The sequence below is a fragment of the Electrona antarctica genome (assembly GCF_951216825.1).
Source record: "Electrona antarctica genome assembly, chromosome: 5".
NCBI lineage: Eukaryota > Metazoa > Chordata > Actinopteri > Myctophiformes > Myctophidae > Electrona > Electrona antarctica.
The window spans coordinates 34,932,864-34,950,400 of NC_136810.1; the positions used below are offsets into that span (position 1 = coordinate 34,932,864).

At 40.1% G+C, this 17,537-nt stretch overlaps 3 protein-coding genes across 3 annotated transcripts; 2 read left to right on the forward strand and 1 right to left on the reverse strand.

Moving 5' to 3' along the window:
- Nucleotides 1–622: 622 nt before the first annotated feature.
- Nucleotides 623–5,858, forward strand: LOC306923001 (uncharacterized protein). The gene is made up of 12 exons (XM_079500942.1): nucleotides 623–702; nucleotides 1,443–2,108; nucleotides 2,331–2,390; nucleotides 2,504–2,556; nucleotides 2,677–2,821; nucleotides 2,928–3,310; nucleotides 3,697–3,925; nucleotides 4,220–4,334; nucleotides 4,428–4,548; nucleotides 4,634–4,745; nucleotides 5,287–5,399; nucleotides 5,505–5,858. Exons 2-12 carry the CDS (start codon nucleotides 1,476–1,478, stop codon nucleotides 5,572–5,574), a joined length of 2,034 nt encoding a protein of 677 aa, XP_079357068.1. The 5' UTR covers nucleotides 623–702; nucleotides 1,443–1,475; the 3' UTR covers nucleotides 5,575–5,858.
- Nucleotides 5,859–6,885: 1,027 nt separating this feature from the next.
- Nucleotides 6,886–7,734, forward strand: ch25hl1.1 (cholesterol 25-hydroxylase like 1, tandem duplicate 1; the record flags this gene model as incomplete). The annotated part of the gene is made up of 1 exon (XM_079502295.1): nucleotides 6,886–7,734. One exon carries the CDS (start codon nucleotides 6,886–6,888, stop codon nucleotides 7,732–7,734), a length of 849 nt encoding a protein of 282 aa, XP_079358421.1.
- Nucleotides 7,735–10,132: 2,398 nt separating this feature from the next.
- Nucleotides 10,133–14,679, reverse strand: kti12 (KTI12 chromatin associated homolog). The gene is made up of 9 exons (XM_079500727.1): nucleotides 14,394–14,679; nucleotides 14,166–14,217; nucleotides 13,994–14,046; nucleotides 13,842–13,897; nucleotides 13,669–13,748; nucleotides 13,026–13,185; nucleotides 12,000–12,062; nucleotides 11,690–11,760; nucleotides 10,133–10,329 (listed from the first exon to the last, which is right to left on the reverse strand). The coding sequence occupies exons 1-9, from the start codon at nucleotides 14,542–14,544 to the stop codon at nucleotides 10,188–10,190; spliced, it is 828 nt and encodes a 275-aa protein (XP_079356853.1). The 5' UTR covers nucleotides 14,545–14,679; the 3' UTR covers nucleotides 10,133–10,187.
- Nucleotides 14,680–17,537: the final 2,858 nt, after the last annotated feature.

Below are 17,537 nucleotides of genomic sequence, written 5' to 3' on the forward strand. Positions count from 1 at the left end.
CTTGGCAATGCCCAGATTTGAACCCATGACCTTGTGGTCCCAAAGGCAAGAGCTCTACCAACTGAGCTATCTGGACACAATCAGTTATAAACAGCAAAATCATTAGTGTTTTTAATAACAATCATGTGTGTCCTGGTTTTGCGTATCATCTTCCAAAACATTGTTTTTGAGATGGTCTGCACAGGGGACAGGTGTTAATTGTTCTATGAACACTGTAATAGAATAAAAGCAACACAGCACATGTATTTAACCAATGTTATTGTCTTTCTTTATTTTATTCATTTATAACATTACAAGAAAAAGGTTAACTAACAATACAAAGTTTGTATTATTTTGTGTATCATCCTGACAGGAAACTAAACCAGTTCAGGTCATGACTCCAAACACCCAGTGTTTGCCCAGTGCCTGCCCAATGTCTCCCAAGTTCCTCCCCAGTGCCTGCCCAGTGCATCACCCTCTACCATACTGTACAGTTTCATAAGCATATGACGCTGCATGTATGTATTAAGGGCAAAACACAAAACAAAAGCAATTTTCATTGGCTCATAAAACCTTCATTTTCTCACTTGAAAGAAAGAAAGAAAGAAAGAAACCCTCCCAAACAGTAGAGGGCGATAAAACATACAAAAAAACATACCTTTTTATTTGTTTTCTGTCTACAACAGCAACCAGGGAAAGCGTGAAGTGCACTGTCTGCAACACGTAAGTAGTTGGTGTTTTGTCTAACGTGACCGTCTACAATTTAATGTTATTATAAATGAAGTAGAATCGACTTAATTTAAAATAGGATTTACTTAGTAGATCATATTTTAAAGGCACACATACTGCATGGACAGCTGTGGTGAATTCAGAATCTCGCTGTAGCTGTGCTACAACTTTAAAGCTGTGTAGCAGTCTTGGTCTCATATTAACCAAATGTATTCTCACGCATAGATAGGCCTACTCTAGATTTGAAGGCATGCATTTATATCCCCGAACCTAACCGTTACAATAATCTAATCATGTGAATTGTGTCGCTTATTACTCGACAGAGCTGATCAAGTCGCTTAGCTGGTTGCTGAACCGGTCTAGAGTCCGGATACGGAAAGCTTGTGCGACAGTGCGAGATGTATAGAAGGCGGGCTCTAGACCGGATCACAATGTTTACTTTATTTTTTATTTTTTTAAAGATATATTGTTTAGGCTTTTTTGCCTTTTATTGATAGAAGTACAGTTGGTAGACAGTATTGATTAATTTTTTTATTTCACAGTATGCAGAATGGGTACATTTCAAAGTCAATACAAGTCAATACAAAAACTGTTACTTTGTGGACGAATCAGGCCAATCCATGATAAAGCATTACACTTATTTACAACAGGGTCCACAAATCGGGGAGAGGGAGACACAACAAAGTTCATCGGGATCGGACCCGAACGCGCAAATGTTTACTTTCTTTTGTCAGTTCATATTTCTCACAGGCATCATCTTGGAAACAATGGAGAATGACAAGAAGGAGACCAAGGAGGATGAAGTGCTTGGAGGTCCCCACACACAGCCAACAGTGTGCCGCTTTTTCTCACAGGGAAGACATTGCCATTTTGGGAAGAAGTGCCGGTTTCTCCACATAAGGGATGATGCCAAACTTGGTCAGGACAAGACAAATAGGACACTGAAGCTGGATTGTCAGCAAGAGACAACACAGCTAGATGCAGAGAGCACTGGAGGTGTAGGTCCGAGAGAGTCTACCAAGAACACAAGGGCTGTTACAACAGCAAGACGTGAGAGGGCAGGTCAGCGTCCCTGTCGTTACTTTCTGTCAGGCTTCTGCGCTATGGAAGATAGATGTCGCTTCTGGCATCCACCACAGTTCCCCCTGGCCGAAGACCAGTCTGCCCCGCCCCCCACAGCTGAAAGAAGGCCCACACAAATGATGCCAGTGCCCCGTCCTAATGTTCTCCAGGAGGTGAAGCTCTGTGATTTGACAGAGGACATCACCAAGCAGCTACGAGAAACTGAGATCAAACAGATGATGAAGCGTTTCCCTAATGACCAGCTTATTATTCAGGAGCGAAGTGATGGCCAGGTTACTTTTTACAGGGCCACCGTTGAGGCCACTGATCCTGACTGGGTAAACATTGATTTCCGCTACAATCATTTTCTTCCTATTGATAACGAACGGTATACATATGTCATTAAATTCACCCTAACACTTGTATGCTACATTTGCCACTTGCCAGTGTCATAGTCCATCAAGGCTTATCATTTCCCGTAAATCATTGACTGGCCTTAACTTGAACTTATGTTATCTTAAAATACACTCACTGTCTTATGGCTTCTTACTCCCTGACAGCCTTTTGACCTGAAAGAAATTGATATCATGGTGAGCTTCCCAGTGAATTATCCTCAGGAGGTAAAGACTATAACTTCTCATGATACATATGATATCACAAGGCATTTTGTGATCAAAGGATATTCATATTTGACTCATGTAACCTTGAAATAACACAGCTTTATGCTCTTCAGATTTTCACATTAGACATACCAACTGATCAGGATCTGCCATCAGTAATGGGAAGGTACAAGAATTGTACAAGAATTGCACTTAAAGGCTACTCAATGTTTTGACTTGCAGACAATAGTACAATATACTATTGTATGTAAGTCTGCATTATATTCAACAATTTGACAAAATGTAGGCATGTACAACAGGCATCACTGGAGTGGCTTCAAGCGAAGCACGCAACCAATCAGTTGATGGGAAAGGTGGAACTGCTGTTCCGACCATTTCTTCGCTGGCTGGACCGTAGTTTGGAGAGACTATTCACCGAGGGAGCCAGACAGGTGAGACTCCAAGCCCATTAATGTTGTGTCTGTCTGTATTATTACTTGAATGAACATTGGTTCAATCTGATCTCATGATTTCTCATCTTTATAAATTTTCCCACAGTTGAAAAAAGATGTGGAGTTAGAGCGAGCTGGAATACAGTTTGTGCCATACCAGGAGCTCCAGGCAACAGTCTGCAAAGAACCTGCTGTTGGCGATGACCCACTGCACCCTGCCTCCCACACCACTGCCCATGAAGGTGACGGTGAGGGTGAGAAGAGAGAAGGAAACGGGGCGGCAGTGGATGGGAGAGCAGTGGATCAGGGGAGTCTAGTCTTTGATGATGAACAACAGGAGGAAGGCGACCAGTCTCATCATCTAGTGGAGAACATTAAGATCAGTGAGCCCCGCAGAGGCACGGAGGTAAAGCTACTGGGCCTGAGGCTGGGAGAGGGCACAGCTACCGTAGTGGCCAGACATATCACCGTTTGTCTGCAGTGCAATAGGTAAGAAAAGAGAGGTCCTCAGAGCACAACACTATTTGTTTTCTTCACAAGATGAGAATATGGTCTAGGGGTGGGCTATATGGAAAAATATATAATAATCACAATTATTTTTCAAGCAGTATCACGATTCTTTTTCATGTTGGTTTTGATGGTTATTCAACTAAAAGGAGTAACAGACCAGTATAGTCTAGAACTGCAAATCATTGCATTCATCAGTGCATTCACTGTATTACGATATATACGATATCTCTGACTGAAAAGGCATATCGTGGAGACATTTTGTATCGTCTCGACGATATTTATCACCATATCACCCACACCGAATATATGGTCAGTTAAGGAATGTGAACTGTGATTGTGGGTCTCGCACACTCTCTCTCTGCAAGGTGTAAGGTGACGGCAGACCTGACTTTGAGTGGGAGGACTCCTTGCGTGGCTCAGTGTGAGAAGTGCAGTGCTAGCATCAGTGCCACATTCAGGCCCAGCATGCTCCACCACTACAGTGACGTCCTTGGCTACCTGGATCTGAACAATGCCACTCCAGTTGACCTCGTGCTTCAGGAATGTGAGCTCACATTTGGATGCCTGAGCTGTTCCCAGGATGGCCCTATGCAGGTGATGACACTAGTCTTATTCGGTTGCCTCATCCTTTTTAGTTTTGAAATGACAACAAGCATCATTGCTCATTTATTTACAGTATACTATGAGGTCTACTCTAAACCCAACAGACCGCTTCTGAGATAGCATTTTTGAGGAGCGCTAGCCCCTCCTATGCACAGCTTTGTGTGTATGTGTGTCTGTCCGTTTGAGCACGGAATGTGCTCAGCTGTTTCGCTGAGCACGGAATGTGATGTATGATGATTAAGAGCGCCCCTCACTTCACACAGTGTGATTTTTGTTTTTCCACAGAGCATCTCCTACGGTCAGACTAAGGAGTTTAATTGTGAGCACTGCCACAGTAAACTCAGTTTCCTCACTGATAGCACAAGATTCCAGTACATTCAGCCACGTTCCAACACAGCAGGTAGGAGACTGAATATAATCCTACCTATGAGGCTTTTACAAAAGCACATACATGCAGTACAGCATTTATCACAGATATTTGTTTTGTGCACAGGCTCGAGTGGTTATGCTCTGAACAATCGGAGGAACATAAGAGACCCTGCTGTGCAAAAAGGGAAGCCACTGCCAGAAAATGGAACCTGCAAACATTATAAACAAAGCCGGCGCTGGCTTAGGTATTGGACCATATTTTGATTAATTGTGTATTGTTGAGTTGGAGCACCACCTGTAGAAGTATAAACAATATTCTTTGGTCCTCAGGTTTCCTTGCTGTGGCCGGACCTATCCATGTGATGTGTGCCACGATGAGGACCAGGACCACCTCATGGAACTAGCCACAAGGATGATCTGTGGCCACTGTGCCAAAGAGCAGGTAAACTAAGGCGCCTAGGCCCAGCCGGTGCCCAGTCAATAGATGCAACTAATAAATAGAGCGTCGCAGTACCACCCCCTTTCAGAACGACGAGGGCACCAGGAAATAATTCCCCATTCATATTCCCCATAGGCGTTTCAAAAAGTATTTATTTAAAGACCTTTAAAGCCTCTGACAAATTATTTCCTGGTGCCCCTCTGAAAGGGGGCAGGACTGCGACGCTCTATATTCCTGTATTCCTAGTTCAATATAAAGAAGTAACAGACAAATGTGTATAAAGTACACACTGGTAAATGGTGCATTTATATAGCACTTTTATCCAAAGCGCTTTACATAGATTATGGATTACATTCACCCATTCACATACACATTCATACACCGATGGCGGAGGAAACCATGCAAGGCACCAATACAACCTGCACATCGGGAGCAATTAGGGGTTCAGCGTCAGCAAGATCCAGTGAAAATGGGGGTGAAAAGTACACCAGGCCTATACGATTACTGAATGTAATCCCAACATGTAAAATGTTTATTGCCACAGCCGTACACCAATGAAAAGCCGTGCATTGCCTGTGGAGGAATGATGACAAGAGGAGCTCGCACCAGCCACTGGGAGGGTGGGCTAGGCTGCAGAAGCAAAGTAAAAATGAACAGGTACATATGCATTTCTTCCTCATTGTTTAGATGTGGTACACAAGATTTTAATAAAAAGCAACACAACTAATCACTCATTTTATATCGTTCCACCAATGTTAACAGAAATGATCGACACAAATACGCCAACACTAACAAGACAGTGTCACGGAAAGCGGCCAATGAAAAGAAATAGTCCAAAGGAAAACAGAATCACACTCACTGACCTGACTGACTGTGATTTTCAATGCTGCATTTCAATAAAATAATGCCCAATTGTCTGTCTGAATCAATTAATGATAAGTTATTATGAATTTATGATTTTTCATTTGAGTCTGCAAAGCATCAAAGACAGACCTCAAGTGAGCACATTTAATATCCTCACTTGAGGTCAGTCCTCATGGGATCTGATCATGTATATTTGATATAAACATAATAAATGTGGAATTGATTACATTGCTTTGACTATGCTCATCTTTGGCATTATAATAAAATCTTCTTTGTTTGCAAACACTATCATCTTGTCTGCAAATGTTGGGATTTAATTGTCAATTGAATTAAATACTTTGAGCTAATACAGTACTGTGTATATAATTATACTGTGCAAAGACAAATACCGTAGACACTTATTGTGACTTTAACCATGAGTATATCTAGTTATCTAGTTATACAAAAAAACAGGTAGCGAGATTAAAGGACACTGATGTATTAAAAGGTCAGTTGGTGTGTAGTAAACCCTAGCATTCCTGTATCAAGTCCTTAATAATCTTAAACTAAGAATGTAGATACAAGGAATGCAGCAGAATTGTAAACAATAAATACATGGAATGTGATAATTACATACTTCAGTACCAAGTAGCTGTAGATAATACACTAACATGTAGTTTTGGTGTATGGTCCCTTTTCAGGACATCAAATGGTGTCTGACATCATTATCTAACTTTTATTGAAATATAGGGTCAGGTGTAATCGTACACTGATAAGAAGAGTTCAAGAATAGTTCAGACACTGAAAATTGAAATTTTAAATCCTAAAGCTCAACGTTTTATTTCAACACCATATGCCATGTGAATATTACATTTCCTGAGAAACGGGACAACTTATTTTAAGGAGTCCATTCCATTTCTATGGGGAAAGTCCCTTAAATTAGCTGAAGACTCAAGTTTGAATTCATGGAAAATAAATGGCACATTATGGTACAATAAGTACTTAAATGGTGGTTTTTTTTACTTGTTTCTATCAAATATTTGACCCAATTACACCAGTAGATGGTGCCAAGCAAGCCTGTATAGCTCCCAATGTTTTGTTTTTGAACTATTGAGTTTAATTGTTCTTTCACATTTTGTTAAGGATTTGGTTAATCTCTTTTGTTAAGTCTGAGCTGTAGAAAATGATTCTATCACTGCTCTGTTCCGAGAGCAAAGTCCGTTGTTCGGTGCTATATAAAGGGGGGACTTTTCTCTTAACCATGAAAACATGCAACAGCCTGCACTGCTACCATACCAAGATGCTGAACATCACTGATGTGTCTCTTCACCTCAATAGCTCCAGGTCTTCATGCCGTCTCCTGCAACCTCTCTGGGACTATTTGCTTTTGCACCATCTGCCACTCATCTCATCTCCCTTCTTGCCTGTCTTCCTTGCTTTCTTCAGCTATTTCTTTATCAGCATACCCTTTACTGTGCTGGATGTCTTGGGAGACAGGCTGCCTTTTTTTCATCAGTACAAGATCCAGCCTGACAGGCGCCCAACACTGAAAATGATGGCAAGATGCTTAATGGTGGCTGTTTATAATAACCTGGTTTTTGTTCTACCAGCAGTGCTCATCGGTATGTTCATACTTCCTGCTCCAGTCCTGCCAAACATTGCTCCCACTGTGTATGAAGTGTTTACTGATGGACTGGCTGCACTTCTCCTCTTTGACACCCAGTATTATATTTGGCATGTTGTGCATCACAAGCATCCACAGCTGTACCGATGGGTCCATGCCATCCACCACGCGTACCCATCTCCCTTCTCCTGGTCTACACAGCAACTCAGCATTCCAGAACTGATGACCGTGGGATTTTGGAGCAACCTGGATCCTATCCTTTTAAAATGTCACCCGTTCACTACCTGGTGTGTCACGGTTTTCAGTCTGTGGTTGTCCGTGGAGGACCACATAGGGTACGACCTGCCATGGGCCCTCAATCACCTGGTGCCGTTTGGTCTGCTAGGAGGAGCACCAGCACATGACATGCACCACCAGAAGCCAAGCAGTAACTACGCTCCATTCTTCTGCCATTGGGACAGAATATTTGGCACTGCTGTGCCTGTTGAGAAGACTGTGAAAAGATATTATGCGCAGCCTGCATAGGTAGTTCAGGCAAACAACTCGAGAGCAACCTGATCACTAGTCACATGCACTCTTTACTTGATCAGAGAGGCTATTTAAACTTCTCTGCCTACCTGCTCATTCCTAGCTTCTCTCCTGCTGTGTGGACGTGCGTCGCTGCTGCCTCCCTTGCTGCTAACCTGCTGCTCATGAAGTTTTGCAAATCCCACTGCCTCCCCTGCATCCACCTGTATGCTCTGTTTCTAGATCCCCTGGGGGTCTTAATTAATTTCCTGTAATTTTATTTGGCTTATAACTAAAATGTTAATGTTACAGGGAATGAATATGGACGGAGCCCTGATGCCAAACTTATATGCTTCATATATCTATGCTTAATAAATATTTAGAGTTGTCTGACCGAAATAAGAATATGTAAGAACTACAATTTGTAAACAGTTCTTATTTTTATGTTGTAAAGCAGCATGTCTTTGGCTGTGATGGTAGTTTGCACTTTTTCTTTTGCAATTTTTCACCAGTGAATTTTCAGGCAGTATCAGAACTTCAGAAGGCAAAAACTTTATTTTGAACATTTGAAAAGTGACTATACACAGATTTCTGTGTTGTTCACAAATCCCACACAAGGAATAAGGAACTTTCAAAGAAACTTAAAGCTTTTACATGTAACACAAATAAGGGGAACAGTTTATCTCTTATTTGGCTTGCTGATTACAGTGTTGGATAATTGTATATTATGCTATTGTGTGTGTGTTGTGTGTACCGGTATTCAGCAGCTTAATATCCATTAGCAGGTTTCATAGGCTTTTGTTCAGATTCAGATCATATGAGTTGCAGATCACAGATGGTTAGCTTTGAAATATGAGAATTGTAAATAATTGTATTTTAGTTGAGACTTTTAACAATTTAATTAGGGTAAGGGGTTTTCATTTGTTAAAGAGTTAAATAGCTTTATATTCTGATTGTAATCATTGCTTTTTTCCTTTTAGGCATTTCTGTTTTTATTGGATAGTAAAGTGAAGAGTTACAGGAAAGGGAGATGCAGCAAAGGCCGCCGTTCGGCAATCAAACCCACGACTCACTGAGGTTACGTACTTGGTGTGCGCCTTACCCACTACTAGGCCATCGGCACCTTGAAATTATTGCTATGTTCAGTTCTCATGGTCTCTCCAGCTGACCACAAACGGGATACATATTAAACAAGTGAAATTGGAAGTGATGATACAAAGAAATGAGCAGACAAAAGTAGAACTTGAACAAAGTGCAACTACAAAATTGAAGACACTAATCGGGTACTGTCTCCTGATTGGCTGAAATTTTGCAACCCACCGTAAAAAGGAATTTTCTGTTTATTAAAGAGCTGGAGACAGGGAGACCTTACTGAACAAACACTATAGCAATGATAAAAATTGCTATATACTACTCTAAAACTTTTTCACCAAAAATCACTTACTGTACCCTCTACCCTGGCTTTAAGTTGACAAATATTTAATGAGCGTTAAGCCGATGTTTAAATCTTAATACTATTTTGTGAACAAGTAGATACAATAATCCCGCAATATCCCAATTCATCATTAAGACTATTGTAGTCTTCACAGAAACCTTGTGTTTGTTTCTCCAAGGCCTCAACTGCTATCTTATCTATACGAATGATGGTACAGGCTCAATACAGAGCTTCCCCCCTTTCACCTGCAGGTGACCTATAACTATACTGTAGGCTTACTCCATCAGAACGAGAGGGGCATTCAGGTCTATTGTCAGTACATGGATTTAATCCACAACAAATCTTTGAATATTTTTCTATATTGATTGCATTGAATGTATTTAATTATGTATTTTATTTTGTACACATTTTGTATAGATTTCGCTGTTGTATGGTTCTATTTTTCACAATTGTATATCTGTTGTATTTCTCAGATACATTTTAGTGTCTCTATGACAAGGAATGTATATTCCAGAGCCTCTTATGAGGCCTTATAGTCATCTTTGAGATAAACTCCTTTTGTATGTGAACTTGAGACACCACATGACCTTGATCCCTACCTCTCATATCACAGGGACAGGTCTTACTTAACCCGTGTTCCCCTACCCCCTTCTGATTGGTTGCATGACTCTCTGGCACCATACTTAAGTGTGAACCATTATGTGCTCTGTATTCCCTGATGAAGGCTTAACCGCTGAAACGTTGGATTCATTTTTGTCTTACCTGCTGTCCTAATAAAATATTGGCACTCTGGCTATTGGCGTGTGCGGCCACCTTCTTGTTTTTTCAAGATTTCCTCTAGTTTTCTCCCGTGTGCCGGCACCGCCACAAGGACTTTGGTGTGCGTATAGCTTTTTTGTACACAGGCTCAATACTGTGGGGGAAAACATCTACCCATTATCTATTTGACAATAAGTTGACATGCATATGTGCAAAACAAGATTGAAATATGTTGTTTTTATTGCCACCAAAAATATAAAACAATGAAACAAAGACATCAGTGTAGACTCTTGTTTAAATATTGCACAAACATGTTTGCAATCTGTCCAATATTCTCTGTCGGGTGCATCTTGGTATAGCTGATGAACTGCCGCCGCAGTTTCCGTAACTCTGCCATGTTGAAGCTCCTGGTGAGCTCAATGTATAACACTGGGTTAAGGATATTAAAACAAATAGAGAAGTGCAATTACAAAATACACACTAAGGGCCATATTCACAACGGAAATTTACAACCAGGTGTAAATGAATAGTAATGAGAGTGTATTAATCTGTCCGATCAAGCTCATGTGTCATTCATCAAAGGTGGCGTAATGACTTAATTTGTGTGGAGCGCACACAAATTTCGCCTCTTTCCCCAAGCAATTTGCCTGGTGTCGCCTGGTTTAATTGAACATCCACACCATATAAGGCAACAGGAAATATCTGTCCTCGGGTGAAAAACGTCATCATATTCCTGCAAAATGCACAGATCTCATCTCCGAGCTTACAACGGTGAACGCAGTGGCCTGCGATGCACCGGACTGCATGAACTGGTAGATCAGCTTATTTTGACAGGCGAGTCTCTCGCAATGTCAACTGACTGAACGTTTAAAAAGTTTAGGCTACTCTCATAATACAACTAGTTAATTTATTGATTCAAGTAACCAAGGACCAAGGCTACTTGGAAATTATATTATAAAAGCCCTTTCTATGGAACAATTGCACACTCGCCTTTGCAGAGCTAAAAAAGATCACATATTTTTTTTTAATCAGAGCTACATTGATTAATGGGGGGGGGGGGACTGTCCTTTGGATTACTATATCTGAATCATGCCTTTGTTCTGGACACGTAGCTATTTCATATGTAAAGAAGGGAAACGATATAGAAGTGGATGTCAAGAGATTATTGAGAATATAATATCTGTATATTTGGCACCTTAAACTAAAAATGTGTGCACAATAGTTAACCACTTCGTTACACCTGTAAAACTGTGACGTGACAATAAAGTTGATTCTGATCTTGACTGGGTAATCATTTAAAAAGTGATGCACAGGGGAATATCAAAGTGTCTCAGAGTAACTCATTAAATACTTCTATCCAAATATACTACCATAAGCTGACAGGCAATACCCACTGACAGGCAATACCTATCATAATGCTCAGTTGCCTTCAAATGAATTCAATTATAAAGTATATTCTTGATGCACATGTGGTAATCAGCTCACCCTGGAAGGAAGTCTGGTCATTAAGTTACAAGGTGATGTTGCCTCCCCAGTGGAAGCGGAAAATCACCTGCCTAGGCTTTGAGATATAAATAGTATGTGACAGACTGACAGGTAATGAAAAGTTAATATTTTAGAATGCTAATAGTCATGAATGACACCTTATTTGTGCAAATACAAGATAAAAACACATGCATGCAAGTATAATACAATTATGCAATTAATTAGATGATGAAAGTATTAACTTTTGAAAACAAATTCTGATTACAGAATAGTAAACATTTTCTAAATAAGGATATTTTTTCTGTAGCTCCTTGTACTGCAATGATATCTCCAGGAACACTCGTCTTCTGTGCATTGAGAATTGCCTGGAATAGGAAAGAAGAAAATACATGTTTGTTGTAGAAGTTATTTGACTTGCGATTGATGCTAACACACTGCAAGGACACTCGATGCACAAGTAAAGACCGAAAAGCCCAAAACACTTATACCACAACAATGTTAGTTGTCAATCAAACTATTAGTACAACTGATAGAACACGGACAAGGTTAAATAAGTAAAGGGGTGTCTGACAGAAGGCACAGAAAATTCAAAATAGAGACTCACCATTAAGACATCCTGTGTGATCTTGTCCAGTTCATACAAAAAGTTTGTAGAGGACAATGGTTGCTGCAGAGTTAAAAAACAACATTTTGTTGGCAAAGACACTGTACTAATTATGATTTCCAGCTCTAGTCTAGAGTAACATGGAGCATGTTACTCTATCCTAGCATGAGAAGAAAAGGGTCCCGCACACTGTCTTCACTTATAGCAGTAGTTTTATTCAGAATAAAACTAGCAGTAGTTTTATTCAGATGACAACGAAGGTCGTTTAGACCGAAACGTCATCTGAATAAAACTACTGCTATAAGTGAAGACAGTGTGCGGGACCCTTTTCTTCTCATGATTCGCATTTGGTTGCCGGCTCCGACGCACCTGTCCTTGTAGGTGTGCACAAGGCCTTTTAGCTACACTCTATCCTAGCATACCATTATTGTACGATTCAATTCCACTAAACAAGCCTTCCATTTCAAAACTTCCCAATGTTATCTTCCTCTGTGCTTTCCTACAAGTGGTTTAATTGAATACACTTTCAAATAGTGGTAAGAACTACCCACCTCACTTTAAAAGAAATACCATCTAATAATACATCCTGCTTGCAAAAAGCTTAATGGCAGACCGATGGCTATGGGCTCTCCTACTTTATTTTTGCTTAAGCTCTATGCCTGTAAGCATGCAATCTGAGAGAGAGTTGCACCAGATTTGTGTTTAGTCCTCACAAAGTCTAGCTATGTAATGTAATTTATTTACAAAGTCAAGAACTACACATCAATAAATAAAAATTGGCTGCAGCACACAAACTAGTTCTTATATAGATATGGTTTCTGCTCCTCATCTGAATTCATGTTTCGCCTTTCACTTTCTACACCCCACCAAAGAGAACCTGTAGCCATGTTTTGGCTGTTTAATATCCATGCAGCACTCTGTTCTCCAATTTTGTGTTTCTTTAAATCAACCGTAGTCCTTAGTAGTGGATTTATGAATAGCTGTTGAAAGCCTGTCCAGGGGTCATCATCTGATAGAATTGCTCACACTCTGTGTAGACTGGTTCGGTGGCGGTGCTTTTCTTTTGAAAATGGCGTCAGAGATTACTTCAAACGGAAGCGTGTCCTCTTTCTGGATGGTGAAAAGAGGACTGTCCCATCGGTTTCTGGAGTCAGGAGCTTCATATCTCAGAACTAATGCATCTAAGCTACAAAAAGAATAAAGAAGAGACAACATATGAGACAAGAGAAATGCACAACACCTAAACCACATGAACCGTAGAGTCCATATTCTGGGGCAAACATTTGGCAAAAAACTAAAAACAAAACGGATCTTCAAGCTCACTAGTTGCAATGTGCTTTGAGCTTGTAGATCATCCATTTTTGGCGTAGAGGGAACTAATATAAACCCCTGAAGACTCCAGTCCAGTCAATAAAGCATATATGGTTTAAAGGCCAGTCCACACCAATGCAACTGCCATTGTGGATATAGAACCATGTGCGCCTATGGTGCACTCAGGTCTGTATAATGGTTGCAAGTAGTTGCATGTTGCTAGGAGTTGCATCGGTGTGGACTGGCCTTTAGACAAGTGGTTAATTCAACTGAAATAATGTGCTTAGAAAATTGCCCAGAAAAAACAAGCAATTGTAGTTGTGCATAATGAGGAACTTTGTTGTGCCTTCTCACTTACATCTCCTGGGTGAACTGCTCAGCAGGGTCCCTGGTGGCATTCCATTGTGAACTCACTTCAGCAGAGGTCAAACAGTACACCTTCACAAAAGCCATATGATTTATTGGCTTTAGTTAATTGAAATAGCAAGTGCATTTGGCAAAATTACAACACATTTTCTCTTTTGTACCTACCAGGCAGTGAGGTGTCTGTGTGTGTCTGATGATACAGTAAAGCTCATATCTGTAACCTGCAGGATACATGAAATGAAAGGTGTAAAGACAGCCCAATGCCTTTAATACTGGTAAATGCAGCTTGAGAGTACATGAGATTCATAAAGATTTACCTTTAATGTAATTTAATGAATCCAAAATTACAATATCATCCTTATTGACCCTCCTAAAAAGATGTTTTGAACAAGGAATAAATGCATTTATTAAATGAAAATAACATCATGCTAGATCTTAATCCAATTCAAATCATGTTACAAAATGTGGGGGGGGGGGGGGACAACCCACCTCTCTACTTCAGCTTTTAAACTCCCTCTGACATTTTTTTCCTTTTGTGAATCTGAAACAGATGAGATGAGATGAGATTTTTCACATTCTGAAAAGATCTTCCATTTGTGACGTATATTGGTTTTGTGACAGGCAGCCTAAATTATAGAGCTTTCAAACGGAGCTACAGCCTAAACTGTGTGGTAATTGTAAAAATGTAGTGTACATGACATGTCATGATGACTTTACCGGCATAAACAGTGTTCTTCTCAACGCCCATCGTCCCATCTCCCACAACGTAAACCTTTCTGTCTGTGTTCTGTTCAAAGTAGTTCTTTAATTCTTCTGCCCTTCGTGTTTTACCACTACAGGGATAACCACACATCACGATAAGTGGCATACCGGTAGTAGTTGCTTTGGAGTATTATTATTATTAGATCCTGATCAAACAGAAGAGACCATTCTGTTTGCTTCGCTATCGCTAGCCAAGCAGCATGTTGTTATTTCTTCTTCTTTGCATGGCGGCGGATGTTGTTATTTAACACGGAAGTAATCGTTTTAGGATGATGACGTTCAAAGGGGGGCGGTGCCACGTGGGATTCTACTCTAACAGGCTAGGTCCTCCCTACTGGGACAGGGTCCTCCAGCTGACACGAAGAGCCGTTTTTTGTCCAGCGTCCACTCCATAGACTAGAGTATTAAAAGGACGTCCACTCTGGTCTGGAAACGTCACTTTTTTGACCTGTGACGCCATTAAAAAGCCTGTCACGTTTTATTTTACACCTCTCCAGTCCAGTCTCCCGCTTAGCGGAGAGTGTGGCAGAGGTCTCCCCAAACCATAGAGCCCCGAACGCGTCCAGCGTCCAATTTGTAAAGGCCACGCCCACGCACTCCAGTGAACAGCCATCCATCCAGAATCCATTTAAAACTCACATATCACACACACCATAATTAACTGGCAAAAAAACATTTTTGAAAATAAATAAATAATCGGAATTATATTCCCATTTGGGAACCACTGGTTTATATGGAGTTGAGTTGGTATAGCCTATAGGCCTATCTTGTAAATTGTACCTTAGTCTTTAGGCCTATACTTATTTTTCCATGTCATGACTTGATAGTCTATTCATGTCTCTTGCATGTTGCCTTGTTACCCAGATGTTGTGTACTGATGGTCAATCTTTACGACTCTATAATGTGTCAACACTACCTTTGTGTCCTTTCTTTTTTACTTCTTTTTCTATTCTCTCAAGGTAATTTGTGCACCTATCTGATCACGCCTCCACTCTGGAGTATATTTGGATCGTGTCATGTTTCTGCACTGAGAATTTGATCCGATTTGCTCTGGTTTTGACATTATGCTCTTGTACCCAAATAAACCAATAAAGTTTGGATTTCAATGTTGCATGGGGTCTATATTTTGAGAGGGAAGAATTGAAATTCAAGTTCAATTGTAAGCATAGGCTAATTTAAAGGGGATTTTTAAAAATGCAAATGATACAAACATTGTTCTTAGTCTTGTGAAAAGTTTTGCAAACTGCATTGTTGTCAAATGACTACCAAATGTAATATGTGTTTTCAGGACTGCAGTGTGAGATGATTTTAGCTAAAATGTTTGTGTGGCTGTGGATGTGTTTTCATTTTAAGATATGTTTTTTAATTAAAATGTGTTGGTGTAGCTGTAGCCAAAAGCAGATCAACTCTCATTCAACACTTATTTTATTCCAATTTCCAAATGCACGATATATTGCACTGACAGGCAATACCTATCAGGATGTTTGCCTTCAAATGAATTTAATTCAATTATATGCTCTTTGATGCACATGTGCTTATCTACCCTGCTAGGAAGTCTGGTCTTTTTTATAGCATGCCTTTGCCTTCCCACTGGAAGTGGGATGTTGCCTGCCTTAGCTTTGAGATACAAAATAATGCGTATGTAATCTGACAATGATAAAATGATATTTTAGAATGATAATATAAATGGCATTTGTGCACATATGATGAAAACAGACATGAAAGCATGATACGTTTTCAAAATTAATGGGAGAAAAACCAAACAGGCCAATAACAATATTATGTCACTATAACTACTTTGTTTTGAAAGCAAATGTCCATTATAGAATAGTAAACATTATTTAAATACAATAATCTTTTCTGTAGATCCTGGAACTGCAATGATGACACTCATCTTCTATGCATTGACATTTGCATTGACATTTGCCTGGAATTAATTCATTTTGATGAATTGATTACAAAGGACCCCAATAGAAATAGGCTTTCTTGGGTTCAGAATCTTCTTAACAGTGCTTTCCTGTGCTTTTTCTTTTTTTGTGTGTGGAAAATGCTAATAAAGTATATTCAATCAATCAATAAAAATAAAAGAAAAAAACATCATGTTTATTTTATTTACTAGTGTAGAAACAAATTGTACTTGTGTTTAAAGCCAAACAGCAAACATTGATATGCACACCGGCTTCCCAAGCTACTGCATTAGTACAAGTGGCTTACTAATGATATAACATGAAGGTATACAATGACACCATGGACAAAAGTCTGACAAAGGGACAGAATGCCACTTTTTGTACCCAGATAGTAGTGTAGTAGTTACGACAAGGTGCACTACTCCTCTGCCATCAGTGTGTGTTTCACAGGTAAATATCAGGTGATATCAGTCAGATTAAATAGATCTAATAGGCGGATCAACCAAATAGATCAGATATGCAAACTTAGAATAGTCTAAAGTTTAGACTAGAGAACTATATGTATTCACCAGATGTAGCGCTTGGTGTGAATATTTTCATGGCCGACCCCTGAACAGTGTTTAATTGTGCCAAGTTTGGTGTGGATTGGAGCAACTGTGTACCTGTGGCCCCTGGGGGGCCCTGACGCATGTGGCCCTTGACTATTCATGTGCTAGTAATATATAGTTACTACATTCATTGATAATGTTCTATTGTTATTATTGTCATATACTTTCAGCTAGACCTGTGCCACCACCCATTCCACAGTGACACTCGTGCTCTGTATAGCTCTTTGCCATCTTGACTCACATGAGAGAGTTGTGTGAGTGTATGTGAGAGTTGTCACACACACATGAATGTGTGCAAAACACCATGTAAATTCATGTATCCTTGAAATGTGCGTGCGGTAAACACTTACTTTATTTTTGCAAACTGAGCCAGGGGTAGGTCTCGATAAGCATTAATATGCTTCTCCCTGTCCCCTTCTTGTACACTTTAAATGCCAAATGGACTTGACTTTGTACTATGGAATTTTGAGATTGTGCCTTGTTTTAAATTGCACGGTTATACAGATGCACCATAGCCTCTGGTGGGACTATTGTCATGGGAGCCCCCTGAACAGTGTTTGTGGCGAGTTTGGTGCGGATTGGAT